We start from the raw sequence: 24,677 nt of genomic DNA, 5'->3' as shown, positions 1-24,677 counted from the left end.
TTCTTCACATATAACAGAGAAACAAAACTCATCTTCAGTTTCTTATTTAAGAAATACATTAAACATACTAAGCATTTTTTTTGTATTATTTTCCAAAGCCATGTTAAAGAAACCAGTGGTGACAGAGGTCAGAACACCCACAAATACCTGGAGTGGCCTGGGGTTTTCTAAGTCCATGCCAGCTGAAACTATCAAGGAGCTGAGAAGGGCCAATCATGTGTCCTATAAGCCCACAATGACAACCACTTACGAGGTTTGTAGAGTCATGCCCTACCCATTCTTCCTGTTTGTTGTCTCAGCAAAAGAAAACAATATCCTCACCCCCCGTTTTCTTATGTACACAAAGAAAAATGATAAATGATTGGTGGTTTTTATTTCTCTTCTTATAAACATATTGCATGTTTTTATTTGTCTTCCTGTAAACATATTGTTACAAAATTGATTCAATCATATATTATGGTCTTTTATCTGTCTTCTCCCAAAGTTGTTGATCAGCTGTTAGGAGTTGTAAATTTGGATAAGTGTGCTTTTGCTGGGGGAGAGCTGTGTCATAAATGATAGAGTAGGGCTGAGATTAGGCAAAGGGCCGATGTAATATTCCATAAAAATGTATAAAGAGTCATTTTATCCAAAGGTATCACTAGCAAGACCACCATAGGGGGAAAAGGCAGATATTCAACAAAAACAGCTTTTTAGATATGAGTTAAAAATTCAGTATGTTCAGATGGGCCAAGAACATAGCAGGAAGTATCTTAAACAAGAGCTCCAAAATTTTGATGTTTCCCAGATGTTGGCTGCAACTGCTCATGGTGAGACTGGGAAGCTGGCATTCTTACCATACGGAGGAGGGATCCAGAGTTCCATATCCTTAGCTAGACTACACGTGATTCACCGAGCAAAGCCTTTTCCATTTGAGAGTATCAGATTCTGGCTGTAGGCCTTCAGTAGTGTGGGGTTGGGGCTAGAGAGAGTGCACGCACACACAATACTGGGGGACTGTGCAAACCTGAACGTGGATGAAAACGATTAATCCAAGAATCACAACCAGACCACTGTAGGCTGAAAAACAAATACTGGGTAAGGGTTTCATAATTGTTAATCTAATAACTATCATTTGTAGATTGACTTTCTTTTCTTTACCCATTTTCTTTGTAATGAATTAGACAGTTGATGACAGGCAAAAGTAAACATGTTATTTTTTCCTTTGTCTCTTTGAGTAAGTGAAAAAGAAAATACTATTGAAACACTGAGGAAAAAAAGAAGTCTCCTGTGAGCTTCATTGTTGGAGTTACAGTAGCAACCTGGCAGGCTGTATTTCAAGATAGAAGTTACCTTTGGAAGCGAGAATGTAGGAACCATTATGAAAAATGTTGAGGCTCTAGGAGGTACATTCTTCTTTTCTGCCACGATAGCCTTGAGGGAAAATAAACATTTCTTTTCATTAGCAGAGACCTTAAAACTGCTGTGCTAATCCTTAGACTTTCAACTGATGTACCCTGTAGGCATCCATTTCACTCACCCTTGCTTTCTGCAGAATGAAGCGTTAGGTTGTCGATTGTGTTTCTGTTGTTTCAGAGATGAAATATTTAACTTTAGAAATGCTCGTTCCATTCTTCTAAGACCAACAGTTTGAAGAGTTGAGGATGATGATAATTTCAGTAATGCAGTGGTCAGGGGTTTGTGGGGTCTGCTAATCACCACTGACCAGGTGTAGTGAGTGACGTCCCTCTTCTGAGTCTGATTTCTCATTTGGGTTGTGCTGGGGAGGACGTCACAGAGGGTGCCCGAGGCTTAGCACGGGGCACGGTGGGTTCTTACGAATATCGAGTAGCTATTATTTCCACTGGGGAACTTTACCCTGAGGAAGACCAGGGGCTGCTGAAAGATGAGATTGTGTGTGTGAATGCTCATTGGTGCCTGTATTTCTGCACATTCAAGATATTTATGCTTTTTATGTCTAAAGGAGTACCTCACAGTTTTTATGAATACATATTAGTAATAATTATCTTAAATCACATTCTTTAATTATCTTAAATCTTTGTAGTTCAAATGGTGTGTCATCAGTCACAAGTTTATTCAGTCCCCACAAACTCCCAGTAGGAAAGAGGGACCCTAAAAAGTTGTGTCTTACTCAAGGTCACAGCCACCAAGTGTCAGACAAAGGACTTAAGTTCATTTTACAAAATTTCTTTGTACTCCTCTTTCTAATGATTAATCCAAGAGGGTACACAGCAAAAGGTGATACGTAACTGCTCTAGTGCCACGTTGCCATACTTTTACAGGCATAAGAATCACTTGGAGAGCTCGATAAAAATGCAGTTCTTCCTCCAGGATCTCACTCAGCAGGTAGAGAGTGAGAACGGGGTATCTGCATTTTCAGCAAGAAACTAGTATGATTACGATGCAGGTGATTCTCAGGAAACACTGCCGTAAAGAGCTGTAACACCAAGGGGAGCATGGCAGGAATGGGCGTAGGAACCTGAAAGACTTTTCTGCTACAGCACCTGCCCAAGGACAGACAGACCATTTTCTGTGGGCAGAACAGTGCAGGGACTCTGACTCGATGGCTGAGCCCCTCCTGTGGCTTTTCTCACTTTGGCTGTCTGGCACTAGCTGCTCCACCATCCAGGCTGGTGTCCAGCAGCCCCTGCACTTTGAAGGATGGAGGGAGGGCAGGGGCAACCAGCTAGACTAGAGCATAGACATTCACCATGTAACCTGCTTTTCTTCACTGCCCCTTGAAACGCTGCTGATGGAAAAGAGAATCAAGCTTTCTTAAGGAGTGATCTTCTAGACTCTCCCTGGTATGTAGGACTTGAACTTTTCCTTGTGCATCCCAAATCCACTGAAGTGGAGAGAAAGGGCCCCTCACGTGGCATCATCTGATTGTCTGCAGCAGTTGCTCGCTGCGAGTGCCTGCCTTTCCTTTTATTCCACCATAGCGCAGAAAGATTGAAAACGGGGCACTAAGTGAAGGTTGCTTCTGTGGATTAGGACGAGGGGAAGAACCTGAAGAAAAGGGGAGAGAACAATTTTTATTAAAAGAGAGACCGTATCTTTGCTTATGGCACTAATATTTTTAAATTGGAGTGTGGCTAGAAACTCTCTCCTTTTCCTTACTCCTGTTCCAAAGAAAAATAAAACCAAATGAACAAGTAGAATGTGATTTGTAAGAAGCAGCATGTTTGGCCATTAGATCCTGATGGGTGAGGGCTGCTCACTCAGCGTGCCAGAGACTAAGGGTTTCCTCCCCTAGGAAGTTTGCTCAAGGTAACAAGAATTCAATACTTTGAACTCTGTATTCAGTATTACTGAGATGCTAGACTTGAACAATTTTTTCCAGTTTAGTGTAGCTTTCAGAAATTAGCCCATGCTGAAGAGTTCCTTTAGATAAAAAGCGGCCATTTTCAAACTTTTTTGTTTTCTCCAAGACTCAAAAATATGACCTTATCCACTTGATGTTATGTTGGGACACCAAAAGTCAAACAAAAGGCTGCTTTGACCTGCAGTATCTCTGTCAAGTCAACAAAGCTGCAAAGAGGTTTGGGATTTTCCTTTTCTTTTGCCATCTATCTCTTAAGAGCATGAGTAATGGTTACATATTCTTTGGAGCAAATAAAAACCTGCAATGGAAATCAAACATGGTTTTCAGTCTCCCCCCCCGCATACTAAAGAGTAATGAGGTTGTCTGATTATTTTAAATCTTACATACCTAAGAGTGGAGGTGAGCTTCTCTTTCTGGATATTTTAGATTAGTCAATAGATAGCTAACTAGTAGATATCACAAGATTATGTTTAATGTTTCTAGAAATCACCGTGATAGCCAGGTCTAGTACACCTGTGTGAATTAAATCAGCCTAGATTTTAGATGAGAGGTTATATGTACTCAAAAAGAGTTTAGATGCAGACTTAAGACTTTTTAAACATATATATACCATTGTGGCTCATTAATGCTTCAGTTTTGAGCATGTATTATTTCCCTTGCTGCATTGTATTTATCTTGGTTGAGGTATAATATTAAGGGTGTTTTCATTAGAAAGGCCATTTTTTGGTCTCAGGAGAATTCATTTTTCTATACCACTGCCCAAAAGTCTGCAAAGCCATCCCATAGATGTAGGGAAGGAATCTGAGATTCATTCAGTAATTACACAAGTGCTAAGCACCTTCTGTGTTCCAGACACAATTCTATACACTAGAGACACAGTGCTTGAATACAACGTTCTTGTTTTCATGGATAGAGCTTTCTTTCTGGTGAGTAGAGAAACACAAAATAAGTAAACAAGAAGGCATTAGGTAATAAAAGTCACTGATAAACATGAAACAGAGGCTGCTTTAGATTGGGTAGTCATAAAGCAGACCTTATGAGAGGATGATATTCAGGCTAACACCTAGAAGACAAAAAGGGCCAGCCTTGTGAAGATCTAGGGAAAGAATATTAGGCCGGTGGGACAGCTGGCATGACCATCCTGATGTCAGAACTAGCTGCTGAGTTCATGGAGCAGAAGCTGGACACAGTAGGGGAGCACTGGAGATGAGGCTGGAGAGAGGCAGGGAACACCTCAGCCTGTGGTAAAATACAGTGGAAACACAGTATAAGACTTTACACAGAGGTTTAATTCGTTTGAATTTGCATTTAAAAAAATCATTGCATTGCTTAATGGAAAAAGGATAACGGGGGAGAAGCAGCAAGAGTAGAATCAAAATGGCCATTAAGGAGGCAGCTGGTGATGGTTGTGGAGATGGAGGGAAGTGGCCAGATTTGAGGTGTGTTCAGAGACAACCCTGATCGAGCTTGCTGATGGACTGGATGTGCTCAGCGAAGGAGGACTCAAGGATGACCCTTGGAATTTTGGCTGGAGGAACTGGGTGAGTGGTAGAGTCACTTGCTGGGTAAAGGAATTCTTGGGGAAGAGTAGGTTTGAAGGTAGCTGGTGGGGACAGGAATTCAACAACTGAATATCAAGCACTAAGTTTAAAATGCCTATTAGAGAGTAAAATGGAGGTATAGATTGGCAGCTCTGTGATTCTAAATTTCAACAGAGAAGTCAAACTGGAGATGGAAATTTGGGAGTCACTGCTGTCATTAAGCTTCGAAAGAGGTTGAGGTTACTTAACAAGAAAGCATACAGAGAGACAGGAATGGGTTCTAGGACCAAGCCCTGGGGTAATCTGACATTTAGAATGGAAAAGAGAAGGAAGATCCTACCAAGGGTACAGTGAGGAAGGCAGAAAATCTGGGGACAGGGGTGTCATGATGCTTTAAACACAGGGGTGTTTAGAACTGTGGTTATGCTGCTGCGGGACTGAGTTACATGAGTTTACTGAAGTGAACAGGAAAGGATTTTCTTGGAATTGCCCGATGCACATAAAACTGAGAATGAGAGAAACCTGAGTTTATCACAGTAGGTAGAACAAGGTAGAGTGCCTGTAAGACTGTGATCAGATGAATGAATAAAGGCATGAATAAATGCAAATTTTCAGATGTTTTAGATTATTATTTTGATTTTGATTTTAGGGAATTAAAAAGGATAGATTATTCCAGGCATTTGTAATTTGTTGGAAAGTTGTGTGCTTGTTTGGGTAAGGGTAACATAGGGGAAATGCCAGATCTCTCAACCTACAGCTCTGTCAGCACCGGAGCTCCATTCCATTCAAAGCATTGGATCTGGCTGTACCTCATCCCCATCTACCCTTCTTGTGTGATACAAGGCTGAGAATCTCTGCTGTAACAGATGGTGCTTTGGGGTTTCTGAAATTGGGAGGAGTCTCAGCATCTACTCTTCCAAATTTTATAAGAGGGATTATTTATACTGGGGGCTGTCAGGTCTCTGTTGGGTACCCTCATAGTAAGCTCCCCATAATGAAGGGAAAAGACTTCACTGTGTGTGTTACCAAGTGTCCTTGGCTGCTGGAGGATAAAGGCCATAGACACAGCATTCATGGGTGATGGCCATGGTGAGCCATAGATGTAAATGGCAGTGGTGTAACGTGGATTCTTTTCTTCTCCCACCCTGAGAAACCCCCTTATTAAACACTTCCTTATCTGGCTTTGACTGTTCACAGGGCTCATCAATGTCCCTCTCACGATCTAACAGTCGTGAGCACTTGGGAAATGGAAGTGAATCTGATAACTGGAGAGATCGAAATGGAATAGGACCCGCAAGTCATGATGAATTTGCAGCTTCTATTGGCAGCCCTAAGCGTAAACAAAACAAATCAAGTGAGCTTTGACTTTTATTCATACTTTTAGGTATCATCAGCTTAGAATGTGTTGATTTGGTTTGGGGTGATGTTCAAGTATGACTCTGGTCTCTGGGATTTCAAGTGCTGGGTGTAATTCGTGCACCACCTCCTCTGTGAAGCCTTCCCTGTATCTCCCAGTGAAGCTGGCCACTTAGTTCTTCTCTCTTACTGCATTTTGTACGTGCTTTCACTCTAGCACTTGTCATACCGAAGGGTGATTATTTATTTACATGCCTGTCTCTCCCTTTGGAATTGGAGCTCCAGAAGCCAGGAACTGTATTTGTTCATTCAGCAAACATTTATTAAGTGCCCATATGCCAGGCATTCCGTTATGCTGTGTATTATTTCTTCCCAAATGCCTAGCAGAGTGTCTGACACCTAGTAGATAGGTTCTCAGTACATCTTTGCAAAATGAGTGAGCATAAATGAGTAATGCACACGAAAACATCCAATGACAAAGAAAAGACAAGGATATAAGAAAGTAGTTGTGAACATTGTGATCAAGTTAGTGTCTTGGACAATTGAAGAAAGACTGTCCAGTAGATAGCTACTAAAGGAGAAGAGCAGGATTTGATTTTTTATTGACAAGATGTAGCTGAATTAGCATAAACAGGAAAAAAAAGTTTAATTTCAAGCATGAGGGTGCTGGCTTTGAGCAAATAAGGCTGAGACTCAGCATGAGTCCAGCGTTTTGTCTGTGACAGCACCCACACTTCTGAGCTATATAAATAGGTAAACAGACAAGAATTGACATAGTCATCAGAAGATGTGCCCCTAATGCCCTTTCTTCAGGGGTTTTGACAGACTTGGAATGCTGAAACATGTGGCTTGGAGTATTTGAAGAATACTTGAAGAAGGGCAGTCCAGATGAGCATAGTAGACAGCCTGGAACAGGCAGTTGCTACCATCAGTCAAGTTGGTTGTGCTGTCAGGAGGCTCAGATTTGAAGAGATCAATCAAGGTGTTGGCCAAGTCTAAGTAAGAAAACATGGTCAACTCTTTCATTCCCAAGTGTACTGTCAATAATAGCCTGGAGACCCTATCAGTCACTGGCTGGATCCTCCACCACTGACAGTATGATTGAGCTGAGAGGCAGGCTGGTGCCAGCACAGATCGAGGTGGTGTAAATGGTGCTCGATCTACAGCCCAATATAAATTAGTTTTATGCTTCTCTATCTTTCCCTTCTTTCCCTTCATTTAATATTGGATAATTAAAGTTGTACTACTTGGTTGAATTGAAGTTTAGGATTAAGATGGGGATTCATTAGTAAAAAGGAATGATTAAAGAAGCATAGTTATTTGGCTTTTGTCCGAGGTTTTAAGAGTGTAGGAAGTTTAAGACCATATAGAAACTATATGTAGTTAACACAAAAAGAAATAGAAGTTATGGGCCATCGTGTAAGTCTGTTTTTTTGTTGCTCATAAAACAGAATACCTGAAACTGGGTAAGTTATAAAGAAATAAAATTTATTTTTTTATAGCTTTGGAGGCTGGGAAGTCCAAGAGCATGGCTCAGCATCTTGCAAAGGCCTCCTTCTTGGTGGGGACTCTCCATATAGAGTGCTGTGGCAACCGTGGGTGTCACACGATGAGGGCTGAGCCAGAGTGCACTAACATGCTGCTGCCTCCTCTTGCAAAGCCTCTAGTGCACTCCCTGAGAACCTGTTCATCCGTGAACCCATTTATGAGTACATGGCCATCATGATCCAATCTCTTCTTAAAGGCCCAACCTTTCAAATACCATACTGGGGATTAAGCTTCCACCTGAGCTTTGGAGGGGACAAACATTCAAACCACAGCAGCCATTATAACCATTTATCACTAAGAATATTTTATTTACAAATGCCTGCTGTTTTTTTTTAAAGATTTTACTAATTTATTTAACCCAACATATATAACATATTTCTTTTAAATACGTAATCAATGTAAAAAACATGAGATATTTTACATTTTTTCTTTTTTAAAACAAAGTCTTTAAAATCGACAGTGTATTTGACACTGCTAGAACATTTTAATTCCCACTCGCCTCATTTCAGATGCTCGATAGCCATATGTGGTCATTGATTAGTGTGTTGAACAGCACAGTTTTAGATCATTTTTCTTAACACCCTTGTCAAGGTCACCAGTTTTTCCAGTTTTTCTGGGCATTCCTGTTTGTACAAGTTGCTCCAGTATAATTCTCAGTAACTCTGCTTTCACTCTCAAAAAAAATGAATTTATCATTTGGAAAATAAATTATGTGTTCATCCTGCCAGTAACTTCCATGTTGTCAAGTTCCGTGGTCACTAATATGCTCATACTACGCTGCCTTGTGTCACCTTTGTCCCAGTACCTCACTGGCCACTCCTTTTCAATCTATGTTGATGACCTTGGGGCCTCTGCTTCACTTTTAAATGGTGGAGCATCCCAGGGCTCAGTATCTCAGCATTTGGTCCTGGGTCCTTTTCTTTACACATTCTCCCTACAAGAGATAAAACATCTGTTCTTAAGAGAAAAAGAAACCTTATCAACAAATTCCTTCCACTTGAGACACATAAAGGACTTCTCAGTTGGGAGGTGAAGACAACTGGAGAAAGTGATTAATTGCACCAGTAACAGTGCAGAGCAAGGTTCTTAGATTTGGCAGATGCACAGATCCTGAGTAGGTTAGGAGGAACTGATTGGCTCAGGTGAGCGTCCTCCCCTTTCACCTCTCTGGGGAATTTCTCCTGAAACTGCATCCTTGATATAAGGGGACAGATTTCCCACATGGGCGGGAGCCAGTTGTTGGTCAGGGAGGTAGAAATGGCTGCACAGCTCTCTGCTAGAACCTCCAAAGCAGTGCGTTTGGTGGAGTACTTGGCATGGTTCAATAGTCTGTCATCATCCTTTATTGTCATTGGTGCTGGACCCACAGATAATGGGTCAGAACATTTGCCCACCAAATCAGTCACAGAGCCAAGGCAAAGCTCATCATGGCTGTCTTAGAATTTCTCCCAAGAGACAGATAATTTCTGTCATAAATTAAATTCAGTGACTTCAGCATCATTCTTATCACTTCGTATATTTCTCTTAATTTTGGAAGTGCTCTATTTTGTGAACTCACTGTCCAATTATGTTTCCTTGGGAACGAGATTATATGTTGCAATATCATACAGTTCCTTTGACCAAAGGAAAGCACAAGTGTAGATACAGAGAGCCATCCTGCCATCCAAAAAGGGCCTGGGCTTGTAATAACTTTCCACATCTTTATTGTGTCCCAGGGATCCTCCTTCTAGTTCCCATTTAATTCACTTCAATTCAATTATAAAGAGAGAGCAAATGCTTCTGAGTGCTCAGGGAGAATATGATGAATGATTAGTAACTACCGAGGCACTGTTGCTTAATTTCTGCCTCCCAAGTGTAACCTTTCAAATGGCAAGAGCCTCCCTGAAAGCAGTGACCAGCATTTTCTTAATGAAAAGCCAATATTACAGTAAAGGATTGCTGTTATTTCTGTAGCTACTGCTCTATTCAGCTGAACAATGGAATATGAAATATTTGGGTGATTAAAACTTTTAATTAAACCATGTTCTCTCTGGGAATTTTCACTTCAAGCCTGTCTCTCCTTTGCCTTTCAGCGGAACACTATCTCAGCAGTAGCAATTACATGGACTGCATTTCCTCACTGACAGGAAGCAATGGCTGTAACCTGAATAGCTCTTTCAAAGGCTCTGACCTCCCTGAGCTCTTCAGCAAACTGGGCTTGGGCAAATACACAGATGTCTTTCAGCAACAAGAGGTCAGTCATTATTTATTTTCCCAGGTATCGTTGGTTGTGTGTATGATGACCTCCAGAATGAAATCACTCATTGACCTATGACTGTGCTTTCACTGAGATTTATTCAAATCTTGTAGCTGTTCTTGCTGTTAAGAAAAATGTCATCTCGTCTCTTATTTATTTAGTGCAGCTAATAAACACAGGGCAGTAGAAAAGTGGGTTTGCAAAAAATGCATCATAGCTATCTTTCACCAGTTTTAACTAAAACACCTAAATGGTGTATTGACTCATTGGAATTTTTGTATTCACAGCTCCCACGAGGTTAGCAACAAGTCTGTATTTAACATGTTTTCATTCTTGAATCGGTTGTTATCTTTATTTGTGGCACGTAAAAGTAAATAACAGCATCTAAAATAAATATCTGTGGCTGTTTTTGATCCATCCTGGTAATGTTACTGAAGTCTCCTCACAGAATATAATATTTTTTAATATGTTAATTTATTAATTAATTTACCATTTGAGTTTTGCCTTTACTGAGACGGAACTGAGACGGCTGCTGAGCCATCACCACCATGGATTTGGTCAGACTGATCAGCCGTGGCCTGTTATACACTGACATAAAGAAAAGAGCTCCTGAGCATGAGCTCTTCGAACAATGTTGTTATATTACCAGGGCACAGCTAACCCAATGTACTAGAAAATTAAAATGGTTCTGTGAATTTATCTCTCTTTCAAATGAAGACATGGTCCAAGTTTGATGCTAGTTGGCTTAATTTCATATTAGGGAACATCTGATGATTAAGATAGTAATTCCCAGGCATGTATCAGTCAATAAAAAATCTAGGGTTTTCATTAGGCGCTTTCTATCATAAATTCAATGTATTGCCTGTAAAATAAATTATTAATAAATTCTTTCAATAAATTATTAAGTTTAATTGCTAGACACTTTTGGTTTTTACACTGATTTCCGGGTATTGATTTTGTTTTCTTTCCCCTAAATCTGTTAATGTTCATTTAACCAAGGATTTTCTAAGTCAAATAACCCTTTCATAATCAGTGCATTAATGAATTGTATTGTTTATTTAGTCTCACCGGTTAGATGAGCCTAGTCGATTGGGAAACTCAAGGGCAGAAGTATTTTAACTTGTCCAGACACAGGTCTCAAAATAAGAGATTAAATGTTAGTCAATAATATTCTGGGTTTATTTTCATTTATATTTATTTCCTATTTGAAGAAGTATAGAAATAAATTATAGGTACTCTTTATACAGCTACTCTGAGGAAGAAAAAAATGAAAGTATAAAGCAAGAAGGGCTTTATCTAATATTTTATTTACTAGATAGAGCAGAGGTAGGCAAACTGTGGCCTGCAGACCTGCTGCCTGATTTTGTAAGTAAAGTTTTGATGGAACACAACTAAACTCATTTGTTTACATATTGTCTGTGGCTGCTTTCGAGCTACAGCAGCAGAGCTGAGTAGCTGCAACAGTGACATTATAGCCCGTGAAGCCTAAAATATTTATTATCTGGTGTTTTAGGAAAAAGTGTGGGGACACGTGAACCAGAGGGTCTCTATTAACCAGAATTTCTAACCAACTGAAGTAATGGTGGGGAGAGGGAAGGAGGAAAGGAGGAATTGGTAAAGGGACACGAAAATTAACTGCATTGTATATTGATAAATTAAAATAAGTAAAATAGAATTTCTAAAAACATATCTTTAGAACTGAGATAAGTGATGACCTCAAGGCTGTAAGGTTTGGATGTACCTCCAAAATCAAAACAGAAAATTTCAAATTGTGTTCAGTATAATTTAATGAAAAGTGTAGTTTTTTATGATGTGTTGAAATTTTGTAAGGTGCTTCCTTCATGTAGGATATATTCTAATGTTCAGACATGATTTTTCAAGAATCCCCTACTAAGTAACTTCATGAGATTTGATTTATTGTAAGCATGTTGAAGATTAATTTAGCAACTTCCACAGGTGATTTTTCAGTATACACTATTACTAACCATAGCTGCCAATTATTTTACCCCTTTAGTGAACCCATTGCTTTACATCTGTAGTCATGTTTAATGCTCACAACAGCCCTGCAAGGTGTAGAACTGTCAACCCTAAGTGCCCACAGCTAGTAAAGGCAGAGTCAGGATCTGAACTTCATTCACTGATTATTCTCAACAAACCTCAAAGACATCAGCATGTTATACTTTGTACTCAGCACTTCAACTGGAATAGTAGGAACTGCCAGGGAGCCTTTTAGTCCAAGTAGTTAGGTCAGCCAGGAGCTCTACCAGGCAATAATTAAATTTATAATGTCATCATCACTGCCTGTTTCTAGACAGATGTGTATTCTACTTTTTATCATTTCACCAAAACAGTGCAGTTTTTGAGTTTTTCTTCTTGCCCTAGCCACCAGGATGCTCGGAGCTAAGTTTTTAACTCAATTGCAGCAAATCACTGACTTAAGCTAAGTCTTCCACTAGAGTCATCACTTCCATTTCACCACCTTTATTTCTTAATTCTTGTCCCTTACATTTGTGCCACTACTATTCTTTTTTGGAAGTAGACACAGCATAATTAATAAATAAGATAGATGTAATAATGAGTTGATCCTACAATAAGGAAAAAAATAAGTACTTTATATGTTGGTTACAGTTTGTTTATTCACCCACAGATTGATCTTCAGACGTTCCTCACTCTCACAGATCAGGATCTGAAGGAGCTGGGAATTACTACTTTTGGTGCCAGGAGGAAAATGCTGCTTGCAATCTCAGGTGAATATAAATGTTCAACTCATATTTTAAAATCTGAATAACCTCTGCCAGTGGTCTCAGCTGGCAGGGCTGCTTCTGCCCATCAGTTGCTTGCTTTACTTCTCTGACACCTCGATGGTTGTGGTTTCAAAGAGTTCTGCCAACAGTGTGACAAATGCTGAGAATATCTTACTCCTTCATCAAGGCATTGCTTGAAAACTTGCCTTGGCAATGTTGTTCCTTAGAACAGACCTCTTCAGAAAGATCTAACCAAAATTGCCCTATGCAGATCAGGAGAATGGGGGACCAGTTTAATTCTCCTTTCTGCATTGTGTTAAGTAGTTATCATTGGGTTAGTGAATAATTTTTCTTGATTGGATGTCATGTTTCAAATGTGTGTGTCCTTGCACACCAACTGAGATCATTGCACTGAGAAAAAGAATGCTCGTTGGTATAGCTTGGAACCTGGCTGTATTACTTGTCTTAATGCTTTTTAATGTTTAAAAAAGTTTTAATAGAACTTTTGAGTCACAGAAGGATGTAGCATCCTGAAGGTAGTCACAGAATAAAGGAAATAATGTTGCCTGCCTCCCTAGAATGCTTTCTCTGTGCATCTGTTGCATATTCTATGTATTAGGAAATACTCTATGGGGTGCCACTCATTTGAAAAGAATTGAGCCAGATGATGAGTCAGGAGTCGGCAAATACATAGTAATGTAGCTCAGAAAGTTGTTTCAAGAAAAATGAGGAAGAAATTGGGATGGAGGGTGGGGTCGAACGAGATTAGTTTTTGAATGTCAAATTTGTGCCAGTCTCAAAAAAACGGACACCAAGGGCAGAAACCAGGTGTCATGTGCTGCGAGAAAATGACTGCTTTTTCATAACACTGAATTTGCAGGCTAAACCTGTGTGAGGCCAGCAGTCGCATCCAGCTGGTAAAAGTCCCTTCCAGACAGTATTGACTTATCAGATCAGCAAAGAAGATCTAAAACCTTAGGGCTTCATAATTTCAGCAACAAATTGCATAGCCCAACCACCTCCCCCTAGGAAATCTTTGTATGAAGCAGATAAAGGCAGTGCACCTTCGAAATAGGAGTGGAATCCAGCCATCGAGCTTCCTGATTATATCCTGTTAGGCTCCCGCATGGATAAGTAGAGTTCTACACACATCAGTTTTTAGAAGTCTTCCTCCACCCTGTGTGCCCAAGAGGCTTCATTAGTGGAGCTCCCTGGGGCAGATGCACAGTTGCTATTTGCTCATAAGATCCTCTCGGTATAGCAGTTAGAACACTGGATTCAAATAGGAGACCTGGGCTTTGCCTTTGCCAAGTCATGAGTGTTTGGGTGAGTTTCCAAACCTTTTTTGGTTTTGCTTTATTAACCACAAAGATAGACTGGAATAGATAATTATGTAAGGTCCCCTAGATCTGTCATTTCATGTGATGTCTCTTCAGGCTCAGTTTTAACAGTATGTATTACTAGGACTATATTCCTTTGTTCTTTCTTTTTTACCATCTGTGGCAATAGGATAGTTTTTTCAACTTGTTTACCCTAAAGTTCAGCCTCAGAAGGCTATTTGTAGACTCAAATTAACGTTATATATTTTTACATTCTTTTATTAATTTGCCAATGAAATTGATATACAGTACTACTTTTGATTAACTCTCATATTCCCCACACCTGTGCAGTTGAAATATGCCTGTGGGCTAGCACTTTTATACTAGAGAAGGAGATACTCCAGAACTCCATAATCTTTCTCTAGAGGTTTGTGCAATGGCAGTGAAAGTATAATAAAAACTAAATTCTTTCTTTGGGCACCAACCCTATTCCAACTCTGCAAAGTTTTCAGCAACAAGCAGATATGTCTTAATACTTTCCTAGGTTGCAGGTTGACCATTAATACCTTTACTATGGAAAGTATCAGTATACTTTGGGTTTTGGAGAGTAGAATGGGAACTACAAGATGTTTTGAATCCTCTTTTTAAAAAAATTTTTTTTTCAGTCGTCTTCAGTGTAGTTCTGTTGAGATTATATACTATTTCTGTAGACTGTCTCTCTCAGTGGGGTTCACAAGTCCTCTTGCTTTTAATAGGAATTAGACTTTGAATAAGATGCCTTATGAATGCTCTGCACAGTGTGAAGTATTTGATTATTTCGAGGATGAGTTTGTCTTACTTTGTTGAGTGCATTTGTTTGAACCTGGTAAATCATTTTCTCTGCAAGTAATAAGGTTTTATTGAGAAACCCTTCATCAAAAAGCTTCTTTTTCCAATTCAAATTATCTGATAACAAAGACATCCATTGATAGTCTCAGAACGTTCCATTTCCGGATCGATGCAAAAGACTTGGGCAACCTTGACTCACGTTTGTTTTGTGGTTACAGAGTGTGGTTAGATAGATACAGAGTTTGCTCAAAATTCCTTTTTAAAATTTTGTAGATTTTTAGCTTATTATTGGAGTTGTTCTTTCAGTGTGTAGTTTTGTTTTGTTTTTAATCTTGGGCCAGAAGACATTTTAATGGTATAGGAGGAGATGAAAGTTATCTCTAGTAGGGATGGTCAAAGAATAAATTTGATTTTTTTTCCCCCAAACCTACGATTTTCTGAAAATTCACAAATTTCTGTCAGAGTACGTTAGTGACTGGTTAATACAGAGACTCAGTGAAAGGAAGTTGACCATCCTGTTGACAGGATTCCCTCCACAGCCTCAGGTAGATCTAACATTTCCCGACCTATTCTTTTAGTTTGTGACTCTGTTCAGATCCGCAACAAGATCCTGAGAGCTGCCAGGATTGTGTGAACCTTGGAATTTCAAAGAAAAAGGTTGGTATTTTCCCAAACTGTCCCTTAGGCTTACTGGAAAAAAAAAAAAAAAAAAAAAAGTCAGAGCAAGGAGTTTGCTTTTTAATTTTAAAACAACAGCAGCAACAACAAATACCCTAAAGTCTCTTCGGTAGGACTTGATCCATAGATGTGTATATATGTGTGTACTTTCTTAGAAACTACATCTTTAAAGAATGACATAATTCTCTTATGATCATTTTACTTTCAAAGATCTAGCTAATGTGACTTTTCAGAATAAAGCTTTCAATGTTTATTAAAAAACTGTCTTCAGTGGCCCAGTTGTTTTTATGTGTTAGTTATACGTGTTATATGTGCTAGAGGAGAATGTCGTTTGGCTTCATTCCTTCCTTTCCCTTCTCTATAATATGGGGCTGTCCTCCTAACGTGTCGGTTATTCTAACAGGAGAAAATGGAGGCCAAATATAGTCTAGCTTGAGGGTGATAAAACTTTGCAAGGCTGTGTTCTTAAGATGATTCATTTATTCTTAAATCTTCTATAAGTTTGCCTTTAAATATGTACAATTCTGTTTTGATTTCTGACTTTTGAAGTGCTGTTTTTGTTTTCTTAGCAAGATACATGTGTTCAGCTTTGAATAGGAACGTGATTGCTACCGTGTTTCTGCAGGAACTTGAAACAATAGCCGTGTGCATGCATGCTTGCACGAAAGTTTCTTTTGCTTGTAAAGTTACCTTCCTTGCTTCTTCAGAGTTTTTAAGCTATGTTTTTCTATTTAAAAAGTAAGTCTGGTATACTAAAAGATGACATAGAGGTCTGTTACTTGGCATACTTGGAACTACCAGTTTCTGCAATTTGTATCTCTGATGCCTCAGTCGGTCTTCTCCATCTGGTGGATCACTGCAGCCCAGGGTGCTGACCTTTCTGTCAGGCAGGTGGGGGTGCAGCTCTGTCACTTACTAGCTGTCTATTTTTAAAATCAATTTTCTTTTCTATAAAATGGAGAATCGTAATATTGTCCACCCCTTAAGGAGGACTTGAATAGGACAGAACTCCACGGTGCTTGTCATGTAATAAGTAGACTTTAATACATCACTGTTATCGATCTTCTCTTTTAAGACCTATATGTGAACAGCAGAGAGATGTCTCCACTGTTGCTTTGGCCCAATAGGGCAGGCATTTACATTTTGGAAGGCAGTGGGGTGAAATGTTGGTCTGTCTTCCAGAACATGGCCATATGGGCATCTTTCACCATCTATGACCTGTTACAACCTGTCTGAGTTTGTTCTCCTCCTCCTCAGCATTACCGTAGCTGGCCACAGCTTACAGTGTAACTTCAGAATTCAAAAGGGGATCGTATGTGTGTGTGTGGTTGGAAAAGTACTGAGTACAATGCAAAATACAAGGTGAAAAAATCTTCAAAAGACAACTTTAAGCACGTCAACTATACAATCCCTATACTCTATTTGGAATTTAAATTGAATAAATTTGAAGAGAGTTTCATTTAATGGCTACCAGAAACCCCCCATTTCTAGAGTCTGACAATTCTGTGTACTCACGAGTTCATCAGAAAGAGTTAATCAGTGATTGAGCGTGTGTGTGGCCGCGGGGGGACAGGGTGCCTGGTCATAAACAAGGGAGTCTGCTTCAATAAACTTTTTACCTTTCCAGTCAATAATTTTGAGTTGGCAAAAGACAAACTAAACAATGTTTTCTAAGTACTGATTTCTTTAAAATTAAAATGGGACTCCCGAAAAATTTTCCCTGAAAATTTGGATTCGGGTGTTGGTGATTTTCAAGCATTAATTTTCCAAGCTGTTGCAATTTTTGCTAAGTTGATTTCTTATACAAAGAAACCTTCTGCTGATAGAACTATTTCTGATTCAAGAAGCTCAGGCTTCCTGAGTTGGCAGAGCCATGGGGGCTATGGCTTACCTATGCTCCTCTAATGTCCTCGTGTGTAGGGGAGGTTTCCTCTTCACAAGTCTGACTATAGTAACTTAATGATTGCAGTGTTTGAGGTGGGGGAGTTCAATAGCTGTAATCATTTTCTATGTCATTGGTAATACATCCTATCACAAGCCTTTAACCACCTTTGACTGCCCCCTTTTCCTCTGAAATGGCATTTGGGGTAGGTCAAACTGTTTAATTTGGTTAGAGGGATCTGAGAATGACATATCCACGAGAGAATTTGAAAGTACAATAAAAACTATTTGCTGTCCTTGGTTCTCTATCTACCAATAAACTACCTTCAGGGTCAAACTTTCTAGTATTTCAGAAGTGTCTTGGCCATCAATTAAAAGTTTTTCTTTTGCTAACAGACTTGACTTTCCCCCCAAAACCTACCACATCACCATTTTCTAAACACTAATGCCATGTCTTGTAGTATATAGAACTCCTAACAATTCTTTCTTTCTCTCTCTAGAACTAAATAAAAACCGAAGAAAGCTTTTTGAACCACCAAATGCACGCACCTCTTTCCTGGAAGGCGGAGCAAGTGGGAGGCTACCCCGTCAGTATCACTCAGATATTGCTAGTGTCAGTGGCCGCTGGTAGCAATACCCTCTAGGCACATGCCCGCCAACTAACTGTAAAGTCGGACACAGGACATCTGTGAACAGCCTTCACTGCACACCGTCCTCAGCATTCTGGGTGGCTGGTATCAGGACCAAAGCATCTTATTCGCACCTGTACCTTGTGGCAAAAAGAGAGAAGATGTTCTTATGTTGTGCAGAGCACCAAATGTGGATTACATTTTTAAAATGGCAATTGGACAGAATTTGCAATATAAGGATAGGGCTTTATTTCCTGTTTTTATTTACTTATATAACATATGCACTGATTTTTTTTTTTTTTAAACTTCAAGTGAAGGATGAATTGACATCTGGGATGCCAGAAAACTTAGAAGTTATTTTGTTTGCTTGTTTTGTTTTGGTATTTGGGGATTTTTAAAAAATAATCAAAGTGGAATTTTCTGGTACTGCTTTAAAATAATTAAGATCTTTCAGCACTTTACATGTTCTAATTCCTTGTCCTGTGGAAATTCTCTCTCTCATTTTCCTGTCATCTAATGTATTGGCACAGATCAGATTTAGTCACATTTTTCTGACTGCATCAAATTTTTATTTGAAATGGTACTGGATATTAGTTTCTGTGCAGAATATTCTCTGTGACTTTGGGAAATGTGAGTCCACTTGGTTCTGGACCAGTTCTGTTCTTTATGTCAGCATCCTATAAACACTTAGCAATGAACCTAGTTCATGGTAACAGGTGCAAAGAAAGACCAAATGGACTTTGCAATATTAACCCTTTGCAGTCGTATTTAGCTGCTGCCTGTATTGCTAAAATGATTTTAATGGTTGTCTGAAGGCAAAGGGCTGTTTTTTTAGTATACTGCCACTAGAGGACATTTATTTATATCAAACTTTTATTTTTAGATATTATAAGCATACAGTACATAATTGATGAAATTGATATTTACTAGAGATTTATGATAGAGAAAGGACGGCATTCAATAACTGGAGCCCTAGATTGTCACTTTATTTAAAAGACAAATAATCATCTGACAAGACAGCACTGTTGCCATAATGAGGAGAAATAGATCATGACCCTTATCATGTACACATTAGCTTAACTCTGGTCCCAGGACTTTCCTGAAACCATGTCTGTCTGCTTGCAGTGGACGTGTGTTTGTTGAGAATGGAAAGACTTTAAGTCTCCAGAGTGACAGTTTATAAAAATAGCTGAGTTCTGAAGGAAAAAGAAAAAAAAGCCAAATATTTTCTAAGTGGTAGATTACAATCTTATACTGTGAAAGTCCAAGAAATCGGGCAACATTGTTTCCTGGGTCTTTTCAGAAATCTTATTGTGGACATAGGAAGTGGTTTTAATCCACAAAGGAAATCACTAAAGTGCCTTTCTTTCTTCAAAGCAATATCATTTCCAAGTATATTAATTTGTTGGAAAATTTTCCCATAGGAAATGTTAATTACCTGTACTATAATGACTTATTTATGTTCAGTATTCAAGACTTTCTACATGGACATAAACCACTGTCACGTGTTCTCAGCAGAAGGCATTAGATAAGCATACACAACACTTGGGGACTTTTATACAAATGTGGGATAAGAAATACTTTTCAGACATTTTTCCATGGCTAAGTCGTAACAGAAAGTTAAATGAATATTTTGCACACACAAAAATTTTCACTTTAAGAAATAGTATTGGTTACCTTGAAGGTATAAGACAATGGGGCCTGTCATAAAATTATCAGTTATAACTGGCACTAAGGGGCTACCCATTTCTAAACTAAGCCTTATCTGCTTAAGGATGTAGAACCAATTCACTCCCTTTGAGAGTATGGTGCAGTCAGTCCGTGCACATGTATGCAGATGATTGTGGGGAGTGCCCTGCCTTATTTGGTTGTATTAATGCGCAATGGTAAACATTCAGCACAGGGTAACAACTCCAGATTTGTTTACTGCTCATCAATTCAATACTTAATTTGATTCCTTTGATAAGAACTTTCCAAATAAAAAATAATCACTTGGAGCTCTTTCCCCAGCTTTCTACTATGCATTTGCAACAGGAGGAAGATGAAATGCATATGCAGTATTAAGTTGATATGGGTTTTATGAACAGTGCTTTAATATTATGCCAAAGGGAAAAACTGTCCCACTGAAACTAGATTAAATAGGGTGGCTAAAAATAAATAAAAACACTGGAAATTATTTTTCTCACTTTCTCTTGATGCAATGAAGGGAATATGACACTACAGTATATGGAATTGTCAGTGTTATATGGTGCACAAAATACTTGGATTATTTGAATAAATGTTAGCTTTTAATCTGCGCCTTAATAGTGACTGGTTGTCTGTAAATATAGAACAGATACAGATTGTATTTTTGTGGGGGTTTTTGTCCTTTTACTGATTTTTTTAAAAATAAGAGATGGAATTGAAAATGGGAATTTTTCTAAACTAATCAATTGTTACATGAAAAATAAATTTATATAACCCCTTTGTATTGCTCTTGCAAGATGAAATGGGTTTTTTTAAAAAACAAACAAACAAAAAATCTCTATACTTAAAGTCCTACACCTATCTTTGTTTTCTAAGGAAACCTTTTTTTTGGTGGGGGGAGCGGTATTTTCAGCAGAATTGAAAGGCGTTTCTGCAGTAGAATTGAATATGCATTCTCTGTCCTCTTGTTTTGCATTGACAGCCATCATTTTCAACCAGAAGCAAAGGTACTTCATTTTAGCCAGTGAATTCAGTACTAGTAATCAATCATTGTTTCTCTGGCCACCCATAGGTACATACAAAAAGAGTAACATTTTAGAACAGCCTTGATTCTTATTTCTTTCTTCTGTAAAGACTCAAGTATGTGACAGATTTGATAACCTAATCCATCAGCAAAGGCACCCCATGCTAAAGTGATGCTGGGCTTTTTGGCCCAGGTTCCCATTTCAGAGACTGATGGAAGTGCCATCTATCCCACTGCATGCCACCTACAGTGCCCTGGACTAGGATCCCGCCTGGAACATTCTCAAACAGAATTGATACCATATTACTAATCCTGAGATTTTCAGCTCAATCTTAAAGAAACCCTAGCCCTCCACCCATTATGTACCCAGGAGTATCTCCACTTGAATTATCTATGGCAGTGGTTCTTAAAAATTCTTTCTAGAACAAGAGTTTTTTCAATAACTGAAATCTTACCTGTGACCCCATATCAAATCATGCATTTATTCCTTCTATAAATATTAATGATATATAAATATTTAGTAAGTGCCAGGCCCTGGTCTATGCACAGCAGTGAGTAAAACAATAGAACTTGACCTCACTGAGCTTACATTCTAAATGCAGAAAGGTGGGGCTGAGGAAGAGTTGGAGGACAGGATATCCCCACCCTTCAACTCTGGCCTGCATGTGTTTATCACACTCCAAGGGAACTGTCTAGAAACCTCAGTTTTCAACAAAACTGTTGAAACTACCCATTACAGTAAAACAGGCCTATGCTTTCAGATGCAAAGTATTTCTTCCTCTCTCCTTCCTTCCCTCTCTCCCTTTTTCTAGGTTCCACGGGTTTAATCACATTCTTAAAAGGAGTGTGTGGCAAAAGGGATACGTTCCACTGTATTTTTGGTTATACCCTATGATGATAATGGTTAGGGACCCATCTCTTCTAAGGTTTGACTCCAAGTGACTTTGCAGTTTTTAGAAATCAAGTTCATCTTAAAAGAACATAAGTTTACCACCACTGAGGATACTCCTAGAATGCAGTAATACTTGGAAGTTATTTCCAAATGTAGACATTCCACAAGACACTTGACAATGGAATGAACAGAGTCTCCTTAGATGACTGTTTCCAAGAGAACTTCACTCCCTTGGCTATGTAAATCCTGGTATGTATTGTTAAATTAACTCAGGATTTATCTTGGCTTGGGCACTTATTACATGAATTCAAATGTGTTGAAATGTATTGAACCAAATTTTGATGAAAAATTGATGTTTAGTCAATGTATTATAAAATTCCAATCAACACCAGAGGCCATGATTCTCCTACAATCCTGCTCCAGGTAAGTCAGCTTGCTTTCTTTCCTCACTCACCTCAAACAGACTTTTAGATAATTTCCAGGTAATCTGGGTGAGCGGTGAAAAAATTGAACTTTGTAGTTTGACAAACATGCATTTAGATCTTGTCTTTAGATCTTGGAAAAATTCCTGGGTGCCTCGGAGTCCTCATCTGTAAAATGGAAATAGCACCCACCTCCGAGCATGGTTGAAAGGGTAAAGAGGCTGTGTAAATCTAAAGTATGTGGCACGTAGTGAACAGTGAATTAACAGGAGCTACAATTATTACTAACTGGGTTTTCCTTGCACTGCATGGGCATTTCTTTGCCCATCTCACCCCATTTAGAATGGCTATTAACAAGACAGAAATGAACAAATACTGGCCAGGATGCAGAAAAAAGGGAACCCTCCTATGTTGGTGAGAATATAAATTGGTACAGCCATTGTAGAAACAGTATAGGGGGTTCTCAGAGAACTAAGTAATAGATCTGGTGATCCAGCTATGCTGTTACTGGGTATATACCCCAAAGAAATGAAATCGGTATATCAAAAAGACACCCATACGCCAATGTTCATCACAACACTATTCTCAATAGCCAAGAGATGGAGTCAACCTCAATGTCCATCAATGGATGAATGGATAAAAAAACTGGTTATATATACCCAATGGAATACTATTTAGCTATAAAAAGAAATGATGCCATATCACTTGCAGCAACATGGATGAAACTGGAAGCCATCACGTTAAGTCAGACACAGAAAGACAAATACTACATGATCTTACTCCTATGTGGAATCTAAAAAAAGTTCTCATAGAAGTAGAGAGTAGAATAATGGCTACCAGAGGCGGGTGGGGGGAAGGGAGGAGACGTGGACTCCTGGGCACCAAACTATTCTACCTACCCTAAGTGAATTATTGTGCAGTATATGCATGAACCAACACACTGTACCCCACAAATATGTACAAGTAAATGTTAAAAAAAAATCTTCACTGTGTTCATCTGCCTTCTGTAGCAGAAGGGAAAAGTCCATTTCTTGAGCCAGAATGTTAGGAGAACTCAGGGACCCGCCTCCTGACTGATAAGGTTAAAGTCAGAACCCTGTCCTGAGGTCAAGGTTGGGGGCCTCACATAGTGCAGAAATCCATACCATCTTTGATTGCTTTTTATTTTGATTCTATTATCTCTATTATATTGATAACTGGGTTCTCGATATAGGGGAGGAGGGTTATTAGCTAATTCTAATAGCTATATGTGTATGCCTACTTGTCATATTTCCAGAGAGTTATTACTTTCAGATGGCATGCTTCCCCCAGCCCTCTCCCCCGCAAAGGTCACCTCAATCCTACCCCTCGTGGCTCAATTTCCTTTTTATTCCTTTCTGCCCACTGCCACCCACCACCGTCCCCCACACACTAATTCCCTTTGTGTGTGTGTAATGAGCTTTTCTTCCTTTTAGAAGGAGCTATTTGTCTATATTTGTGCTTAGTTGTTTTCCACTTTAAAAAGTGAACAGAGTTAGATGGTAATTGACCGTTCCTGCAGACGTGGCCAGGACACTTCAAAAACACTTCATCAAGGGATTTTACATTTTTGTTGCTTTTTAAAATACTTTGACTCATTCTGAAAGGAGGCAAGTAGAGCTTTAAGTTCACTCTCTCAAGGGCTAGGCCTTGAATGTGTTTTGGAACAGATTTTGGGAATCAGAGTCTGAGTCTGACTTTGGAGGTAGAATTTCAGTGTGGGAACCAGAACCTTTAGGAAAAAATTACAGTAACTGAAATGTTTCAACTTCATAATAGAATGTTTGGATGGGTTGCAAGAGGAAAAAAAGAGTAGCTCAGCAACTGGGTGTGTGTGGCCCTTTTTTTCATGGCCAGAGAAAACAAATGACTGAACTCACTGTCTTTAGAGCTTCTTACTCCCTAACAGAGTCTGAGACTGTGGGAATTACACATTAAAAGACTAGCAAAACATCTAGAAAACAATTTAGCTTCAAACAAAATTTTCACCCAAGCACAATGGACTCTCTGTCCAAATGCTGATGCAACTTGATTCAATGTTGCCATGGATAAAGTTTTCCAGCTTTGTAAGTTTGGTGATGTGGGTGGGTGACATTTCCTTATTTTTTCCCCCTCTTTGCCAGAGTCATAAACTGACATTAACAGCAGCCACATAAAGTTGCTCTATGTAAATTCTTCCTATGGATTGAAAAATGTCCATAATGAAAAATTATGCTACCTTCTGTTTCACAAATCTGAGTTAAATTCCTAAGTGGGGAAATTCCATCCTATTACTTCCTATATATATTTAAAAGCTTTTAAAAACACGTAAAACTACCTTAAATATTTTCATTAGAAAAATGTCAGGATGGCGGGGCGGGGGGTACTTTAAAGGAAGTTACAGCTTTGCCTATCACATAATAAGTTTTAAATCAGGCACTCCAATATGAGGATATCTTTAAAGAACTGACTTGTTTAAAAAATATCAGAGAACATAGAATTGAGTTAGAGTGTTATCAAGATGATAATATTTGTCTCCCATGTATCTATAAGTTTACTATAAATACAAAC

The 24,677-nt window shown here is 38.9% G+C and overlaps 1 protein-coding gene across 5 annotated transcripts in view; it reads left to right on the top strand.

The window, feature by feature from the left end:
* BICC1 (BicC family RNA binding protein 1) overlaps positions 1 to 20,389 on the top strand; it is a 261,573-nt gene extending 241,184 nt beyond the window's left edge. For 4 of the 5 annotated variants that reach the window (XM_063103077.1, XM_063103079.1, XM_063103076.1 and 1 more), the window contains 5 exons: positions 99 to 253; positions 6,064 to 6,220; positions 9,843 to 10,003; positions 12,654 to 12,753; positions 17,957 to 20,389. In XM_063103077.1, coding sequence (XP_062959147.1) covers positions 99 to 253; positions 6,064 to 6,220; positions 9,843 to 10,003; positions 12,654 to 12,753; positions 17,957 to 18,087 — 704 coding nt within the window. In that variant the 3' untranslated portion in view covers positions 18,088 to 20,389. Of the gene's footprint in view, positions 1 to 98; positions 254 to 6,063; positions 6,221 to 9,842; positions 10,004 to 12,653; positions 12,754 to 15,475; positions 15,555 to 17,956 lie in introns of all 5 variants that reach the window. The other variant, XM_063103078.1, reaches the window with a different exon arrangement.
* The last annotated feature ends 4,288 nt before the right edge of the window (positions 20,390 to 24,677 follow it).

This window comes from Cynocephalus volans, chromosome 7 (genome assembly GCF_027409185.1).
Source record: "Cynocephalus volans isolate mCynVol1 chromosome 7, mCynVol1.pri, whole genome shotgun sequence".
Classification (NCBI taxonomy): domain Eukaryota; kingdom Metazoa; phylum Chordata; class Mammalia; order Dermoptera; family Cynocephalidae; genus Cynocephalus; species Cynocephalus volans.
Note: the sequence above shows the minus strand (reverse complement) of the source record. Positions and strands in the feature narration are given on the sequence as shown.